Genomic DNA, 19,017 nt, shown 5'->3' with positions numbered 1-19,017 from the left:
GACTAACAGACTTATTGGAGCATGAGCTTTCGTGGGTGAATACGAAAGCTCATGCTCCAAAACATCTGTTAGTCTGTAAGGTGCCACAGGATTCTTTGCTGCTTTTATAGATTAAGATGGATACTCCTTTTGATTTTATAGCATATGCTCCAATAAAAAACATCAATTTGTCTTGTGAGCTTGAATGGCTAAAGAAATTTTGAGATTAGAAAATGTAGGTGTAACTGCCAGGTTAAGTGATCTACCAAATGGGTCATCTCCATGGTAATGGTGCAGAAAGTTCAGGATATCTGAAAATTTTGCCTAAATGCACAAAATCCGAACAAAGACCATCAAGCGAGAACATTAACGGGAGCCTAAACTTCATTAAATAAAGAGTAAATTGCCTGATGCCTAGTTTTTCAGTGCCCAAATGCCAATCCTGGCAGAAAAAATATGGACAAAGAAATTGTAATTCTCTGATGATGTTTAAAACCTCACAAAAGATACAGATTCACCCATTTTTCCTGTGATATTTATTCAGCGAAGAAGTGTTTAAAACTAAAGAGGGGAAGAGCTTCTTTGAATTGTAGACTGTATGGGCAACCACGGAAGAAAATTAAGCCAAAAATACCAAGTGTGGATATCGAGGAAAAAGAGGGTCAAGTTAAGTCTAGATAAATGCATCAGAGCAACTGACACAGTAGTCTTCCTTTTTTTTTTAAGTGTAACCCTGGTAAAGCAATAATAATCCCTAAGGTGAGGCTGCTATAGAACTATGCTGAGCAAGAGATGAGAGCAAGGATAACTGAAACATTCATTTCTACCCCCTGGTAATTCACAAAATATCAAATGATAAAACTGCTGTCAGTCCCTCAGTTGAGTAGTGTTTTTTTTGGCACTTGTCCAGTACTGAATATAGCAAACCTGAGCCAATAAGTTTATATCAGCCCAAAAAACAGTCGTCTTATTTCATTTCAATTAATTTTTAAAAGGTAAAATGTGTAATAAAATATTTTCATTCATTATAGGTAGGAGGATCTCAACAGGGTATACATATTTAACATGGAAGAAGAAGATGACTATATGTCTGATTCATTTGTTAATGTGCAGTAAGTAGCTTGGCTAAGTAGATCATACACATCTACATCCAGTAACAATACTGATCATTTTGGAGATTTACTCATTGAGTTTTTCACTAGTGTTTATGAATAGCCTGTCATGAATCAACCATTCTGTCAATTTCCAGGCATCTCATTAAGGGCCAGATCCTCTTTTCATTACTCACATAAGTCACAGGGTGATTTCACTGGGATGATTTAAATGAGTAAAGCAAGCAGTATTTTAGCCAAAATGAAAATTTACGCCAAAAATTTGAGGCACCTCAGATCACTAATTACTTCAAAAAATTGGACCTCCTCCATCTGTGTACTTTATTTTTGCATTTACCATGCCTCTCCTCCCAAATATAAATTATTTGTAGGTGGCTAAGGTGAAAAGTTGAGGAGCACTGTATTCCTTACAAGTCCTCACCAGTTTTGTTGTAGAGACATAATATGTCCAGGTGGAAATGGAAATGAGACAAGATTGGCTGCTAATGAAACTCTTCTGGTAACTGCCATTTCCCAGCATCAACAAAGTAGCCTGAGATCCTAAACAAGAAAGAATCCATCTGACTGTATAGTAGTCTAGCAGGCAGGATAAATACCTCTTTCTAAGGATTCTTTCCTTAAGAGCTAATCTTTTAAACTAGTTAGTTATAATATAGACAAGAGCATTTCTGTAAGGTGCAACCAAACACTTGTATTGAGCTGTATGGGATCTCCTTTGATATGTCACCTGCATTGCAGAGGAGGAGAGATAGGAGAGCATCCAGATGGAAATACCATTTCGACTGTGTTAAAAGTTTACACATAGTCTCTATTTGCAGTTATATTACAGGATAAGTAATACAATTATTGTCATTCTTAAAGCCATTTAAAGGCTTATTCAAGTGAAGCATGTGTGTTTGCAAGATGTGGTAAAGCTACAAGAATTAGCATGGGGGGATTAAGCGACAAGTTGTGTAGCTGAAACGACTTTTAACCCTTTTTTAGTCTAATTGAGCAGGTTTCAGGTTCTCCATTTAAATGTCTGACCTTCACCTGTAGGGAGATTGTTATGGAGGAAATAATTTAATTTCTTTTTTAAGGAAGTTTAATGCACATTATATTTGACATTTTAGTCATACATCAGAAAAATCAAAGTTATGTTTTCCATGGACTAGAGCAGCCACCATTTTAGAACAAAGTTACTTGAGTTTTCATAGTGAAAAAAAAGACTATGGACCTATTTTCTTAAGGTTTTCACATATTTATAGTTCAAACAGCACAATTAATTGTATTCAAATTCCTTCCACAAACAAATAGTATGAATTGGAAGTTTTGGCCCAAAAGATAATTTTTTAGTCCATTACAAGCAATTGAAAAATAGGGTATTAGAATGGAGGTGCAGTGATTCAAAGAGATGGAGAACTCAGAGCTTAATATTTTCAATGTGGGCCTCCCCAGTCTTAAAGTCACTCCCCATTCTCAAGTGGCAGTTATATATTTTCTCTGGAGCTTGGACCTTGACAAAAATAAATTTGACCAAGAAATTTGGACCTTGACAAAAAAATAATTGATTACCCCTGCACTAGAGGTTGCTTATCCAAAGCTGATTCTATGTCCTCACTGTTTCATTGTAATGGATTATGTTACCATTAAACATTTATTGCCTCTTAATTAAAAAACAGACCATATTAATACTTATTTGTTCCCTTAGACAGGATGTCAGGCCAGGATTGCCAATGGTGAGGCATGTGAAAGAAGCTATTCAAAAAGAAGAAAAGCAGAGGGAAGCTAACCAGAAAAATAGACAAAAGAACCTAAAAGAAGAGGAGAGAGAGAGACGTGACACTGTGTTGAAAAGTGCTTTAGGAAACGAAAACAAAGGCTTTGCTTTGCTCCAAAAGATGGGGTACAAAAGTGGGCAGGCCCTTGGCAAGAGTGGTAAGTTTGCTAACTTCTAGAATTTAGATGTATGCCCATTTTTCAAAATGTGGGTTTAAAAGGGTACCTGTTACTAATACCGTTCCACCTTATCTCTGGATGAATTCAATGAATACCTCTAGAAGAACTCCTACTTGCTACGGTAGTTCTTAACTGCCACCTTGGCACAGCAGAAGAAAGCACAGAAGATGAGAGCAAGCCCTTAAAATCTCTGAAATAAAAAGAGTGAGGGATATGGGGGAATTGGAGGAGGAAGAAACAGTACTTGCTGCTAACTAAATGGTATTTCAGATGTGGATGATGTTTTACAAAGATCTTACTTTCTGTAGCCGGGCCTTTTGCCTTTTGAAATTGGTGTTCCTTCCAAGCAAGTAACTTTTAAACAGTAAAGAACCTATCTCCAATCTGCGCAAATTTACAGCTTGATTCTGGAGAGGCATCTGTGCACACAGACACTAAGTCCTTCTGCACGGAGCTCTAGGGAAGGATAAATACCTATCCAGAGTAAATCACTAGGGGATGAATAAATGTTGCGCTCCATGACTGAATAGTGAGGTTTAGATAGTTAACCTTTGTAAAGTGTCTCAAGAGTCTCATATGAAAGATGCTACAGAAGGGTGCAATGTATTATTAATTATTATTATTATTATTAATTACTAATATGTTATGCCTGTCAAATTAAGCTGTCCTCCTTTGGTGTATAGGGAAGCAGCCTGAATGCAGCACACAGCAACACTACAATTCAACTGAGAAATAAGGAATGCCTGATCCACCGGTCCATTGTCAGTGCACCTTGATGCTTGATTTAGCCACCTGTTAAAAAAAATTACCATAAAAACTAATTGTTCAGTGGCAAAATCTTATGTATACTTGGGTAGGCTGTGTTTATGATTTGGGGAGAGACCTGGCTTCATAAGCTGTCTGCCCTTTTTTCCTACAGGAGAAGGCATTGTTGAGCCTATTCCTCTGAACATTAAAACAGGTGTGTAATATTTACCTCTTTTAATTGTTGGATTTCACAGTCTCTCAGCTGCTCACAACAGTGTTTTGAACTTAAACAGGCAGAGGAGGGCTTGGTCATGAAGAACTACAAAAGCGGAAAGCAGAAGAAAGGCTAGAAAACTACAGAAGAAAGATTCATATGAAAAAACAAGCAGATGAAGATGCTGCAGATCAGTTTAGGTAAAACGATTTATTTTCATGTGTCGTTGTAAACATTTTCAGGTAAGTAAAAAAGGATCCAAGTTTCATGCTTATCTGAAAGTGGTACTAGCTGCCTCAGGTTTGACTATCATCAAAATGTCTTATCAATTCTGAATAACATTTGTATGATGAGTGGGCCATGGGGAGGGTAATTACCAACCATTTAAAAAGAAAATATGATTTGACACATGAAAACCAAAATACATAAATTCCCTCTGCTGTGCCCCTTAATTACAATGGACATTAGCAGTGTCGGGGGGGGCAGAACAAATAATGTACCTATGGCCATTTGTTAGAGGGTGCAACTTAAACCAGAAATCTGTTTTTAAAACTATTTAAATGTAGCCTCCTCAAGGAAGACACATACATACATATAAGTTTACAATGACGTTCTTAAGCTTCAGCATGGTCCTGTTTAGGATGGCCTTCTCTGATCCCGTCAGAGGACTGTACACCTGTACAAAGGCATTACAAAGAGTTACAAATGTTTTGGGAAACTATGGTGTATCTAAAATCTCAACTAGCTTTACATTACAATAAGTTCTTGCCTATAATGTGTGAATTTTTTATCTGCCTGTTGATTGTAGCTAGCTACTTTTTTATTGACAGAAAGAGATTCAAAAGCAAACAAGAAGAACGTAAGATAGAAGGGGACCTTAGAAAAAGCCAGAGGGCCTGTCAGCAATTAGACACACAAAAGGTAAGCTAATACGCTGCTTTGGGGTGGAAGGATGGTTTATAGTGTAGAGCTGGCTACAAATTCTTCAGTCTTCATGTACAACAATATTATTCACTTCTTAACAGTTTTGTATAATATTGGGTGTTATTGGACTAAAGTGGCAATGCTTGTCTCCCTGAGATGCTCTGTGTTACCCAGGGACCTTCTGGTGCCAACTGGCAGAGGGCACAGGGTGCGTAAGGGTTACAGGGATCTCGTGGGTCTGGTATCTACATCCTAGTTCACCAAAGGATGTCATGTAAGGTCTGTACTGAAAGCCTATGGCATACTGGTCATCATGATCATTATGAAATGTATGTATGGATAATATGTAAGGAGTTACACGTTTGTGTGTGTGTGTGTATATATATATATATATATATATATATCTCGAAAATGATGTTCTTACGGTTTCTGACTTGGAGCTGGTCACCAAAAGATGTTAAACTGGTTTCTTTCAAACAAGAAACTTTTCTGGTTGACTGATTGTATGCAGATTGAGTGATGCATACTATCTACAATCTGAAAAAATACTAATCAAGTGATTGCAAAATCTTCAGGGGGAGATTCTAGACAGGAAAAAAACAAGGTATAGAGATTACCCTTTTTACAAGTGAAGACAGTGGATTGGTGGAACTAATATCTGGGGGTGCAGAGGTCACCCAATTATCCTTCATTTAGGAAGTAAGTTGACCATGTGTTTGCCTTATGAAAAAAGGATCACAGCCAGGCTTTGCTGAAAAACACTGGAAAGACTTTGGGGTGAGCTAAACTTTAATTAAACAAGGGTGTGTCTTATTAACTAAGTTTAGGCTCTGGCACATGTGTTATGATTTTATTTTATATTTAACCCTTTGTTTCCAATATTTCTGCATGCTATCATTTGAATCTTTGTTAAATAAATTTATATTTTCTCTGTAAACAAATCTAAGTGTTGTATCTTAAGCAGAGCTGTGATCTACGGTGTAACTGGCAAGCAGGGGCAGACTTTCCTTTGGGAGCAGAGGATCTGGGAATTCTGTGAATGTCCAGTGGAACAGATGCTGGACACACCAAGCGTATCCTCATAGGGCTTGGGGGTGGTGTGTGCCTATGCTAACTTGCTAGTAGCCATCCTGGGGGAATGCTACACTGCAAGAGCCTGCGTCCCATGGTCCAATAGAGCTCATATGGGACAGAAGTTACATCCTTGGGCTTAAAGACAAGAAATACGTTCCACCTGAATTCATTTTGGTGTGTAAGCCTTTTAAGAACACTTCAGACATCAGCTAGAAGGCCTCTTCCACCTTACTGACCATTTACTACTTATATGTCTCATGGTAGCTTGTGTCAGGCTGTCAGATTGATGGTGGTGTCTGGCTCAGAGGAGCTATTCACCTGCTATCCCACACAAGGGAAGAGCTTCACAATGATGGGCATGTGCAGACTCAGGATTTTTAACTGTAAAATCATAAAAAGAGCCTTCTGCCTTCTGAAAGTGGACATGGGCAATAAAGAGAACCAATGACAAAAGATACAATAATAATTTGCTGTGCAGTCTTGAACTTTACCAGCATATCTGGCAGAGTTTATTTTAGCATCCCTTTAAATTTGTTTTTAAAGAGCAACAAACCCACAAATTGCCCCTGCTCTGGTACAGTATGGTCTAAATTTGATCAGTTCTATTCTTGAAGCTTCAGTGTCTCAAGATCATAATTAATAATAAAGTTTATAAAGTTGTACTTGTCCCATTATAAATTGCGTTCAGGCATCTACTGGAGAAACCTATAGAGACAAAGAAAACTTTGCTTGTAATTTTTCTTATTTTTAAGGATATTAAGGTTCCCAAGGAGATTTGGTACTGGACAGAACCTGAGCAAGAAGAAAAGGATCGAGAGGAGGAAGAAGAGGATGAATACAAAGGTTCAGACTTAAGTGTGAGTTCTGAAACATAAGTTAGTATGAAGCCGTCTTCATTTGTAAAACGTGTGTGTGTGTGTGTGTGTGTGTGTATCATCAATCAAAGTTCTAATAAGTGGCCTCTCTTTCTGCCTTGCAAAGTGATTTTGCAATACTATTAGGTGGAGTATAAAGCATGATCATACTGATTTGGAGTAAAAGAGCAAAATTAAATGATAACATTACCTCACCTTTGAGCCAAGATTTTCAAGAGAGTAGTGGTTTTGGGTATCTTATTTTTAGGTACCCAATTTGACACTTGATGGGTCTAGTTTTCAGAAAATGCTGAGTAATTGCCTCTAAAAAAAAGCTGGACCTTCAAATCAGTCACTTTTGAAAATCATGTCCTTTTATGCCCAAGAACCCACCACTGTTGTTATTTTAATGAACTCAGCCTATGGCGGAGATGGATGATAAAAGAATCCCATCAGGAACATCATTCACTTGAAAGAAGGTATTTTTAGTTGTTCAGTAGATGAAAATAAAGAACAGCCAACATCCTTTAACCAGCTAGCTCGCCATAGATCACTGGCGCACCACAGGCCACAATTCGGAGACTTCTGCTGTAGTATCAGTTATGGTGTACGACGGTTTCCATGTTTTTGATTACTGTATCGTGTGATCTTTTCTTAGTGAGCCCTTTTTAGCACCAGAACTATTGATTAGCAGGGAAGACACTGCACCCCAGGGGCCCATCCCAGACTGTTTGATTGTGATTCCTACTCAAAGCTGTAAAATATATTTCTCTGTAGGTATTTGAGAAGTTACAAATCCTGACTGCCTATTTAAGAGAAGAGCATCTTTATTGTATCTGGTGTGGAACAGCATATGAGGGTAAGAGTTAAATCCATCTTGGATATAATTTTCCTTTGGTTATGTATTTGGAACCGTATCCTGCAATTCTTATTTCTTTATCCCAGCAAAACTCCCATGGAGGCCAGTGTCACTAATGTTATCCTTGAAAGTAACTTTTGTATTTATTGGCTGGATTCAGTCATTTCTCCTTTCTTGAATTTCAGAACCAGTGAATGATCAATATTGGGCTCCAAATCAGTATTTTGTGGCTAAATTGGTAACGTTGTCCTCTGAAACATCCCTCATCAGTCCCACATGTACCACCTTTCTATTTTATAAGTTTATAAGAACTTCAAACTACAACACTATTTGAAATTAACTTAATCTGTTTGTACTGTTTCTCCATCACCTTTTTTCTGACTCCACACCCCTCTCTTTTTAAATAAGGTTTAGAAGATTATAGATCTTTTCTTCCCATATCTGAAATATTAACCTTCTTTTCCTTTATACTGTAGAGGCTGCAGATTTATCTTCAAACTGCCCTGGAGATAGTTCAGCAGATCATGACTAAAATCTTCGTAATAAAAGGAACTCTGGAAAAATATTGTTGATTCACAGCAGTATTTTAAAATCTCTCCATGGGACATCAAGAATTCACACAAGTACTGCTGGTGGAAATACATATTGAAAGGTTCAGAGCACACACTTTTGAAAGCACAAAAGCAGTTGTAGATTTTAGATATTTTTTTAAAGTGAAGCTAGTCATTGAACTCACTATTTAATAAGAATTACAGATTTACGTATGTACTTAACGCTAAATAATTTAGGTATAGGCAGGAGTTTTGCAGATTTCTACCAAACTAAAAACTGCAATTCCAGTCTCGCACCTCAGAGGACAGGTAGCTAACTGCACCAAATTGTTATGGTTTATGATATCTGTACACCTCCAGTTGGAGGTACCTAGGTTCATACTGCTAAATTCGTGTGTGTGTATATGTGTGATTGTGGACAGATGAATGGAGATTTGAAATGGACAGTACTTGACTTTGTAACCAACATTTTAAAGGCTTCCTTGGGGGGGAAAACACTGCCCTTCCTTTCCCACATAACATAAAGCATGGAGTAGAGGATAATCAGTTGACAGTGAATATTGGTTAAGTCTTTATAGTATACAGTGTTAGACACGTCATTTAATATGCGTCCTTTATGAGGATGTCTGATTTGAATCATAAGTTTATTTTTTGTCAACATAATCAGCCAGATATATGAACTCTGCTGGTTGAAAATAGTCTGACCTTGCACAAAGTATTTGGCTTCATCAATCTCTATTGCTTAATGTAAATATGGATGTTTGTATAGAAACTCTACATTTCATCAATTTAGTGGATATTTTTAAAGTGTTTTGTTCATAATTAAACAGCTTTTTGTAACTATCTTTTTGTCCAACTTGGTTCTATTTCAGTCAATACCTATTGAACAGGGGCAGCACTGTCCATGAGCAGCAACTGCTAGTGGAAGTAAATCCATAACAATTACAGAAAAAGGAGCTGAACTAGAAGAATTAGCTTTTACTGTAAAGCAGGCAGTAGCTTGCATTAGATACATCACAGCATTGAACTGAGACAACCACCTACACATCAGTTGTGGTGAACAGAGACTTTACTGTCGTAAATCTTGAAGTTTAATGGGCAAGTGACAGAGGACCTCTTAGTTACTGCAAGCCAGCTGCCAAGGAAAATGTGCCAGTAAGATGTAACAAGGCACATTCACGTCTCACAAGCACCCCCTTGGTTGAGTGCATGTGCCTTCACTCTGTTTGTGGTAGGTCTTCAGTGACTCAACCCTCTGGTCAAGTCACACAGTCAGAATGTGAAATGCAAACAAACCCCTTCCAGGGAAAACAGTCTAAAAGGGACCTATCCCAGTATCCCATGGTTGGAATGTCTCTGTAGCCCTCCCAGGGCTCGGCTCACAATCAATCCAGTAGTCCCCCAATCCTGGTATGGGGGCTTTGCCACTAGGGCTTTCTCCCTGGAGACTCTTCACCCTCTTAGGGCCTTTCTGGCCACAGCCTCCCTTGGCCCCATACTGTCTTCAGCCTTACCTCAGGGGTCCTTCTCACTCTCCCCTGCTCTGTCCAAGGTCCTGCAGCTCCCTCAGCCAGTTACACATCATCCATGCTCCTCCAGCTCCAGCAAGGAACTCAACTTACTCTTGCCCTGCAGCTTGTCTTATACCAGGGGTTCTCAAACTGGGGGCCAGGACCCCGCAGGGAGGCATGAGGTTATTACATGGGGGAGTTGTGAGCTGTCAGCCTCCACCCCAAACCCCGCTTTGCCTTCAGCATTTATAATGGTGTTAAATATACAAAAAAGTGTTCTTAATGCATAATGGGGGGTCGCACTCAGAGGCTTGCTGTGTGAGAGGTCACCAGTACAAAAGTCTGAGAACCCCTGTCTTATACTGACTTGCTGGATGCTGACACAGCCACTCTAGGCAGCTTGAAGGATCCTCCCCACTACCCTTTTCTGGGACAGGGTGTGGCAGGGCACAAGACCTTCAGCAGATGGCCTCATATACTCTGTCACAGATGATTACAGAACTTTCCCTGAGAGGAAAGGAAATCCAATTAGGTGGCTTTTCTTTGTGCTAGGATATACTCTCACTGGCATCTTGAGTCACTAGAAAAGAGGAATTAGTCCAAAACAGGAAGATGTCAAACATTTGTTTTAATGGGGAAGAAAGCACTTACATTCACCTCTGAAGAAAAAAAAAAAAAAAAAAAAAAAGAGCAAAAGCTTACATTTATTCTCATTCATTACAGAAGAATCCACCACAAGTTTAGAATTTATATAAAACTAAACAGTAGCAGCAGGCCAGCACCAAATTTCCCTACCTCAGAGAGCACAAACTTAGGAACTCATGTGCTTTCCTGCAGTGGCTGGGGTTTTTTTAAGGAGTACTATTTATTCTAATAGACAGCCAGGTAATGCTAATACTTGATCAGTATAAGAACAAAAATTATGACTTTATTCACCATTTCTAAGAATCAGAATAGCTATCTACAAACATAATATTGTAAATTTGGACCCTATTTTTGCAATGAGCTCTGTGTAGGTGGACCAATGGGTCCCTACATAGGCACAAAGATATCAGCAGGCAGATCCCTGCTCACTGCAAGACTAGGGCCTTATTTTCTAAGAACAGCTTTTAAAGAATGGTTATGCTACCCTTTGGCACTGATATGTTGCAGTGATGAAAGCATTAAAAATGCCTATGAGTGCTTGATTCCTACCTCCAACTGCTTTTTATAAGCACAGCCAGGACTTTTCTATTAAAACATGCCCTCCAAAAATCTGAAGTGCTTGAACTATGCAACCAAATGTGAAAGACCCAAACTGAACCCCTTGATCTTACAGGGGATGGGAAAGTGAAGCTGCAGAGCCAAGTGAAAGGCTCAGAAATTGGGCACCTCTAGGACAGGGTTGGTATCCTGGGGGGGCAGGGAGGAGATGGTATTTACTGGGCTCGCTCTCCCTCTCTCCACAACTTATTGGAGATTGTTTCCTTGCTCTAAAGGTCCCTTGGCCTCTTATTGATAGCACCCTCCACAACCACTTGGTCTGCGGCACCTGCCTCACCACAACTCATATCCATGCAGAGGTGCTGGAACTAGGAATGCTGGGGGTGCTGCAGCACCCCCTGGCTTGAAGTGGTTTCCATCATATACAGAGTTTACAGTTTGGTTCAATGGCTCTTAGCGCCCCTACTCTACAAACTGTTCCAGCATCCCTGTCTCCATGTGGTGTATATATATAAAATGGGGGAGTGAGGTGGTGTCACTGACTCTTCTCCTGGGAAGTGGACAGAGATTGAAGACCACATAATTACTATAAGGCTACTACTGAGGGAACGTTGTGGAGCCCAAGCAATCGACACAGCTGACTTGGATAGGATATGGATTTACATTTCAGAGACAAATCCCAATCTTCAAACGACCAAAAACAGATCTTATCTGTTAACTCAGTTTTCAAACTATGGAGGTGCGGAGGAATATTTGGGAGAGGGGCAGAAGGCAAGTGGCGGAGCTTGAAGAGGAAGTCCCACCTCTACCCCAACGTGCCTCTTTTTGTCTGGGTTTGGGGGCTACAACCAAAAATTGAAACTCAAAGGGAGGGCTCAGCTCAAAAAGTTTGAAAACTGCTGTGTTAAGTCATTGTGACACCTGGTTTCTATAAAGTGAATCATTAAACTGAGCTTTAATTCTCAAAGGGACACATTCTTTAAGAGCCTAAATAGTTTTAAATTCTTCATTGTTTGAAACACCCTCATCATAATAGCATTGTTTATACAGCACCAGCAATTGGCTGATAATTTAACATTCAGATATAAAGACAGAAAAACCCAAAAGCTTGCAATCTTCAAATACGTATAACATTTCTAATGCTTTCTTACCAAATTCTATCATTTTCCATTTGGCAAACATTAACTTGTCTGGTGTTTTTAAGTGGAGTGAAATTTATTATATTAAAGTAATCAAAAGGTGCTTTAACTGATATTTTGGTGCATGTGCCAGCAACAAGCATATTAGCTATTGCTAATTATATGTAGATACCAATCAGCCAGGGAGGAGCACACAGCACAGACCTTGTCTAGAGAAGACTTCAGTTATTTTCCCACACAGTGTTAGACAGTAATAAAGACACACAAACCTTCTCTACATGAGAGGCTATATATTCATAAAGTGGACTTTTAGGTGCCCTGCCCCTTAGTGGAGTTCACAGGCCTGAGTCAGACACCTAGGCTTCCTGTACAGTGCATGGGGAAAGTCAGAATGGGACTCACAAAAACCAGCCCACTCAGCCTACTAGCTAGCTTAGGTGGAAATGCTGTGGAGAGTGATGTGGCCTTTGCTAGGGATTCTCAACCTTTTTCTTTCTGACACCACCACAACATGCTAGAAAAACTCTACGGCCCAGTTGTGCCACAATAACTGGTTTCTGCATATAAAAACCAGAGACGGCATTAGGAGATAGCAAGCAGGGCAGTTGCCTGGAGCACCACACCCTGCGTGGTGGGCTCCAGGCCCCATGCTTCAGCCCCTGGCCCTGGCCCTGGCCTCGCTTGGTGAACCCCCTGAAAGCTGTTTGTGGCCTCCAAGGGGCTTAAGGGAGTTGAGAGCCTAAGTCCCAACTAGAGGAAGACACCGACCTCCACTTCGGATTCACACCTTTCTCCTAAAGTTAGACACCTAAGCCAGGTTAGTCATTTTTCATGAAAAACCACAAAGGAGCATTATCCTATATCACAGTAGTTAGAGCCCTCACACAGGATGTGGGAGATCTGGGTTCAAATCTCTACACTGCCTGATGTGGAGAAGGGACTTGAACTTGGGTCTCCTACCTGCCAGCAGACTAACATAACCACTAGAGTCACTCTCACTCGTTCTCTGGCCCCATGAATATTTCATTATCCACTATAAAGTGGAGCAGCTTCAACAAGAGATTGAAACCAGTGGTTTGGATACTCTCATGGGAGGTGGAAGGACCCAGCAGAATAGAGATTTGACACCAGGCTTCCCCACATCCTGGGTGAGCATATCCAGCCACAAAAAGTTGGAACCCTCTAGGACTTCACCAGTAGAAACTCAGTCACCTTGGGACTTTAGGGGCCTACAGGCTTAGATGGCAGCTGACCAGTGATTTTGTGAGTGCAAGTGGTGCCTAAACGTTGGACTTAGGTGCCTAACTGCCACACTAGACAATCAAGTCCCTCTTGTGAACCTAGCCCTAGTACTTCCACCCATACAGACAGAAGTGGCAATTTTTCCTAAAATTTCCTACTGTAAAAAAACCTACAATATTTCTAGGTGACATAAAAATAAATGGTTATTGCTGGGAGAGAGCAAAAGATTTAAAAACAGCAGGAAGCAGCAAACCGAAGTATAAAAGATCAAATCCTGCCTTCTTCATACTTATGGAAATAAGAGGCCCTCTGCACCGGAGCTGCTGACATTCTGTTGTACAGCAGGGGCAGACTGTAGACAGACCTCTCCACCCCAGGAAGTACCATGGTCTAACACTGCACAGTGGTTCCTTCCACAGCAGTGGATGAAAATAACTATGGGTCCATGACTGCTGATCCACCTATAAAACACGACACACACTACCTGCCCACAGGTAAGAAAGGGCAGGGCACAAGGCTTCAGACTATGGGGTGTAAGTAGAAATGTATACTGATGCTCTGGATCACAAGAAGAGGCTTTCATGCCCCCAATCCCTGCAGAGATCTCCATGTAAAGCCTGGTTTTGTGAAGGTCAATAGGATTGAACCTAAGATTCCAAATACGTTTGTCACATTTCAGCATATTTAAGGGGGCAGGAGGGTGTCAAATTCTGGACCGAAACAGAGCTTATGTTGTTTCTTTAGATAGGCAGCCTAACATGTATGTGCATTGTTTAGATTCTTTTCAGCAACAAGCTCCAAAAGCTCCAGTACACGAGATGCTGAAGGTCTCTTTGCAATGTCTTTTGAGAGCAATTGCTCAATTATGTATTTCTGTAAAACAAACAAACAAGGTACAGTATATATTAGAGGAAATAAAATACTGAACATGAATAACGAGGAAATAGATGAAATAATGTGTTATGCTGTACCTCTAATGGAAAGTTCTTGCTGAACTCCTCTGGAAGTACACATTCTCTTATTTTCTGCCACTCCTAAAAATGACACCAAATATTTTTTTTAGTATGATATTTTCACTGACTGCATTTTGAAGCCCTGTGATTGAACCACACAAAGCATGAAAACAAAATAATCAGAAAATGTAGTGACAGGTAGAGAGCACGTCTTCAAAAGACAGCATTTGTCAAAGGAAGTATCTGAAAGCTTTCCATTTGGCTGTAAGGTGTTTTTAAAAGTGTTCTGTAGAGCTTTGAGTTTGTTGGCTTTTTCAGCTTATGAGCCTCAAGGTCCATGAAAACCTGCTTCTGCCTCATTTTTGTCAAATCCCCAGTTCTCACTGTCAATTAAAAAGAAATAGTAGTCCTGCACCACAAACTCCATGGAAAAATCTACAGGAGAGGACTTAAACTATGGCCCTGCTGGCATCACTGCTACTTGTGAGACAAGCAGATGCAAATAGCATTCTCTGCCCCTATCACCACACACACTCACACATCCCATGAATGTTATTAGAAAAATTCAAACACCCCTTTTTAAGTCACTTTTAAATAATCAGTGCTAAGTCACAATGACTGACGTTTTAAACCCAGGTGCCTAAAATTAGGCTCCTAAATACGTATTTAGGTACATAAATAGAAGTGGCCTAATTTTCAAAGATGCTGAGCAACCTTTGCTCTAAATTAAGTCAATAACAGTGGCAGGTGCTCTGCATCTTTGAAAAATCAGACCACTTCTAGTTAGGTGTTCATATATGGATTTAAGAACTTAATTTCAGGCATAGTTTTCAGGTTTGAAAATTTTAGCTATGCTCCCTGCCCCCAAAAGCTTGTAACTGAATACAAGACATGACCGAGGAAGGTGATCGGCATTGGGAAGGCAGGGGAAAGAGGACAAGCATTACAGCAAAAAGGATAAAGATAGCATCAGAGGTCTAATTTTAAAAAATAATGCTGAAGGCAGAGAAACTTCTGTTTTGATCATCAGACACATGCCTTTTGACCAACTCCTGTGGTCCTTCCTTGAGCAAAACTCACTGACTTCAAAGGAAGTTTTACCAGAATGAGGGCTGCAAGAGAAGGGTATCTCAGAGACTTAGTACAGCACATAACAGACTAGCCATTTTCCTCCCCTCCCTCTCCAACGTATTTTGATCTGTCAGCAAATCCAGCCATAAAGCATCCCAGACATCAAGAGTACAAAGCAGGGTGTGTGGGTTACTAGCAATAGAGTGCTTCAGTCCCATGCAGGTAAATGCAATATATATTTTACAGGATAGAAGGATAGTTTTGTAGTTAGGCACTGGACTGGGACCTAGCTCCAGATTCAATTTCTGTCTCTGACACAGACTTACTGTGTGACCTTGGTCAAGGCCCGAATCCTGAAAAGACTGAAACGTGTGTAAGTTTATGCACCTGAGTAATACCACACACTTCAGTAAGACAACTCATGTGCATAAAGTAGAGCTGGTAAAAAATTTTTTTTGATGCAAAATGTCTTTTTAATTTAAAAAAAAAAGGCAAAAAAAATGTGCATCAATTTTAATTGATTTTAAAAACCATTTTTTAAACAAAATGAAAATTTGTTTCAAATAAAAAAACTTTCATTTTTGAACAAGTTTTTTTTGCGGGGGGTTCTCTCTTACCTTCTCTTTTTTCTCTCCTCCCTTATCCTCCAAAAGGGCAAGAATAAAGGGAGAGAAAAGATAGTGAAAACCAAGCAAAACACCCAAATTCTAACATTTTCTTGGTTTTTGAATGTTGAAAAAAATTCACTTTGACAAAAGCAACCTGTTTTTTTCCATTGACTTTTTTTTAAGATTTTCTTTTAATTTCCCATTAAAAAAAAATATATACACTCTTTACAACCCAGTTTTAGCATAAAATTACACACGTGGTTAAGTATTTGGAGGATCAGGGTCTTAATCTCACTGTACTTCAGTTGCACACCTGTAAAATAACACATTTCTTTACCTTACAGAGTTTCTGTAAGGATAAATAATGAGTCACTCGGACACCATAGTGAGGAGGGCCACATAAGTATCTCAACTGATATCACTCACTCACTCTCTCTCTCTTCCCCTCTCTGACGGAGATTAAATTTGTTGTACAAGACAGCAGAGCTGTCTGACAGACTAGATAGCAGATGTAACCAATGATTTTAGTTTATTGTTCATTTATTGTGTGATTTTATGATTAATCAAATCATATATATTCATTGCATGTTAATTAAAGTTAATTTGTAGGATTATAGAAGTATAAGATTGGTCAGTATTTAGAGGAATCATATTGAGTAAAAGTAAGTAGGGCTGAAATGCAAGGCCTACAGGCTGAGGCCTGTAAGATTTTAGCTTAGTCATACTATGCCATCAAGCTAAGAAACGGCGAAATAACTAAGTGACCGACGAATAACCCGATGCCCTAAGATTACGGGAAAGGATGTGCCAGTGGGTGATATTGCAAACCAGTAAAAGTAGTTTGTTGCTTACAAGATACCCCGTAATCACATTTTGCTAACACATGGCCTAACCACAGTGTGCATGATGTGCAGAAATGCTAATGAGGTTAGTCAGAATTACATTATAAAAGAGGGTGCCTAGATTAGGAAAATTGAGCTCCCTCTGGAACACACCAGCAGGAACCATCCCTCTACTAATAATCAATCCATGAAAGACCTATGAGACCTTAACACTTGTTAAGGATGTGAGTAGAACTATATTTGTAACTTGTGCATAGGTTCAGAAAGAATTTCTATATGCTTGGCTATTCATAACTTTCACTGAAACTTTAATAAAACTTGTAAAACAGACTAGATCTTGTACTTGTGAATGTCCGCATGGTCACTACCCTTGGTCTTTATGTATTCCTAGAGACTCTAAATCTGAAGCAAGTAGCAAAGGTGACTTTCAATCTGTTAAGATGGAAACTGTAGATGCCAGAGCCAAATCCATGGTGGTGTAATACCACATTACAAATTCACTTTAAATAAAATGAAAGGCTACACAGAGGTGACAAACAGATAGCAGCACCAAAACACATAGACAAGTGAACGGTGCTAGGGTAATTTTTGTTTTAAATGGTGGGGAACAGCTTTTATTAACAAAAGTAATATGCATATGTGGGTCTCACCGAAGTGAATTTTCAGGAAGGACAAGAATGAAGAGGATGAACACCTGATGTACTGGTATAAGGAAGGTATTCCACACATAAGGGGCAATAAGGAACACTACATCATATACAGGTAATATGTCAAATCATAGAACATCAGAGTTGGAAGGGACCTTAGGAGGTCATCTAGTCCAACCCCCTGCTCAAAGCAGGACCAATCCCCAAGCAGACTTCTGCCCCAAATCCCTAAATGACCCCCTCAAGGACTGAACTCACAATCCTGGGTTCAGCAGGCCAATGCTCAAACCACTGAACTATCCCTCTCCTCCCCTTACATAGTTTTCTTCTGATCTATTTTAATTAATAATTTAAGATTACTTACCTTAATTTTTTCAGTGCCAGTGGAAAATATCCAAAGAATTTCAAAGAGAATTAATCCTAGTGCAAATATATCCACTTCCTGTCCATATTTGTCTCCAGCCTGTGGTGATTACAATAAAAATAGCATATACCTAACATGCCTTTTAGATCTAAAAATGTATTATAATTGAAGTGTTTTCATACAGTCCAAGCTAAAATCCCTATGAAGTCAATGAGACTTTTGCTTTAGGACTGCATGATTGGGACCACCAGGGCTTCATACAAGTCCTTAAATCTCTGTGCCAAATATGCCCAACCTGTGAAATAGGGATAATATTTACTGTTAAGTGAAATGAAATATACAGACTTTAAAATGTCCATAGTTCCACATATGTAAGATAAGTAACTGATTCCCCCTTACAGATAGAGAATTAGATACAGAGATTCTAAGGCCAAGATTTTCAATACTGGATGCCTAAAGTTACCCAAATTCACATTCAGGTACCGAAATTAGTAGATTGGTTTTCAAAATTGCTGATCACCCACAGCTCCCACTGACCTCAAACTTTGTAATGTAAGACAGTATCGATGAGATAGGATCACCTCATTTCACAGATTTCCGCAATCTGCTTCAGATTTTCCAGTTTAAACAAAAAAAAACAAAAAAAAACCTATCCTGGTTTAGGATTACACCTGGAAAACTTTAGGCAACTGGTTTAGTACTGAAGAAATTAGGACAGGGATGGCTAAATCTGGATTTAAATGCAAGGATAACTAGGGAGATACTCATGTCTCCTGATGTCTAACTATTAAACCTGCAATAACGGTTACCTGTTCTGGGCTCATATATGATTTTGTTCCTTTGTTTGTTGTCCGTAGGTCATCTGTCATTGAAGTTACAAGTCCAAAGTCACCTATTTTTATTTTATCTTCACTAGATATGAATATGTTGAGGGGCTAAAAAGGACAGTTAAAAGAGTGTCTCAGTTTCACATTACAAACTTTTAGCACCGGGGAAAAAAAAATCAGTCATAGGGTACTTCAGTGGAAGAGGAAATGAATAGGAGTTATGTATCAAAATAAAAACTGTATTTTAAACACACTAGTCAAAATTTGAAATCATGACTGCCACAATAAGTAATTGTTCTCATTCTTGCATACAGTTAAGTACTACTATGTTATTCTATAGCAGTGGTTTTCAAACTTT

The 19,017-nt window shown here is 39.2% G+C and overlaps 2 protein-coding genes across 8 annotated transcripts in view; one reads left to right on the top strand and one right to left on the bottom strand.

Moving 5' to 3' along the window:
* The first annotated feature begins 990 nt into the window (after window positions 1-990).
* GPATCH11 (G-patch domain containing 11) lies at window positions 991-9,095 on the top strand. Of its 2 annotated transcripts, none has more exons than XM_050950327.1 (8): window positions 991-1,091; window positions 2,782-3,008; window positions 3,949-3,990; window positions 4,070-4,190; window positions 4,821-4,911; window positions 6,741-6,845; window positions 7,620-7,701; window positions 8,178-9,095. In XM_050950327.1, the coding sequence occupies exons 1-8, from the start codon at window positions 1,045-1,047 to the stop codon at window positions 8,231-8,233; spliced, it is 771 nt and encodes a 256-aa protein (XP_050806284.1). In that variant the 5' UTR covers window positions 991-1,044; the 3' UTR covers window positions 8,234-9,095. The 2 variants fall into 2 exon arrangements, with proteins under 2 accessions (XP_050806284.1, XP_050806283.1); XM_050950326.1 differs by having other exon boundaries at window positions 7,788-8,266.
* A 1,279-nt stretch (window positions 9,096-10,374) lies between these two features.
* The window catches only part of EIF2AK2 (eukaryotic translation initiation factor 2 alpha kinase 2), a 37,575-nt gene continuing 28,932 nt past the window's right edge, over window positions 10,375-19,017 (bottom strand). For all 6 annotated transcript variants that reach the window (XM_050950299.1, XM_050950300.1, XM_050950301.1 and 3 more), the window contains exons 12-15: window positions 18,642-18,767; window positions 17,833-17,931; window positions 14,319-14,381; window positions 10,375-14,220 (exon numbers count right to left, since the gene is read on the bottom strand). In XM_050950299.1, coding sequence (XP_050806256.1) covers window positions 14,101-14,220; window positions 14,319-14,381; window positions 17,833-17,931; window positions 18,642-18,767 — 408 coding nt within the window. In that variant the 3' untranslated portion in view covers window positions 10,375-14,100. The remainder of the gene's footprint in view (window positions 14,221-14,318; window positions 14,382-17,832; window positions 17,932-18,641; window positions 18,768-19,017) is intronic.

This window comes from Gopherus flavomarginatus, chromosome 4 (assembly GCF_025201925.1).
Source record: "Gopherus flavomarginatus isolate rGopFla2 chromosome 4, rGopFla2.mat.asm, whole genome shotgun sequence".
Classification (NCBI taxonomy): Eukaryota; Metazoa; Chordata; order Testudines; family Testudinidae; genus Gopherus; species Gopherus flavomarginatus.
This window is presented reverse-complemented; position numbering and strand designations above follow the sequence as displayed.

What these genes read in the sequence shown, in the direction of transcription:
- GPATCH11 (XM_050950326.1), top strand. Translation starts at nt 1,045, where the DNA reads ATGGAAGAAGAAGATGACTATATGTCTGATTCATTTGTTAATGTGCA. An exon ending in GATGCTGCAGATCAGTTTAG is followed by an intron (nt 4,191 to 4,820) that starts GTAAAACGATTT and finishes TTTTATTGACAG; the next exon opens with AAAGAGATTCAAAAGCAAAC. An exon ending in AGCAATTAGACACACAAAAG is followed by an intron (nt 4,912 to 6,740) that starts GTAAGCTAATAC and finishes CTTATTTTTAAG; the next exon opens with GATATTAAGGTTCCCAAGGA.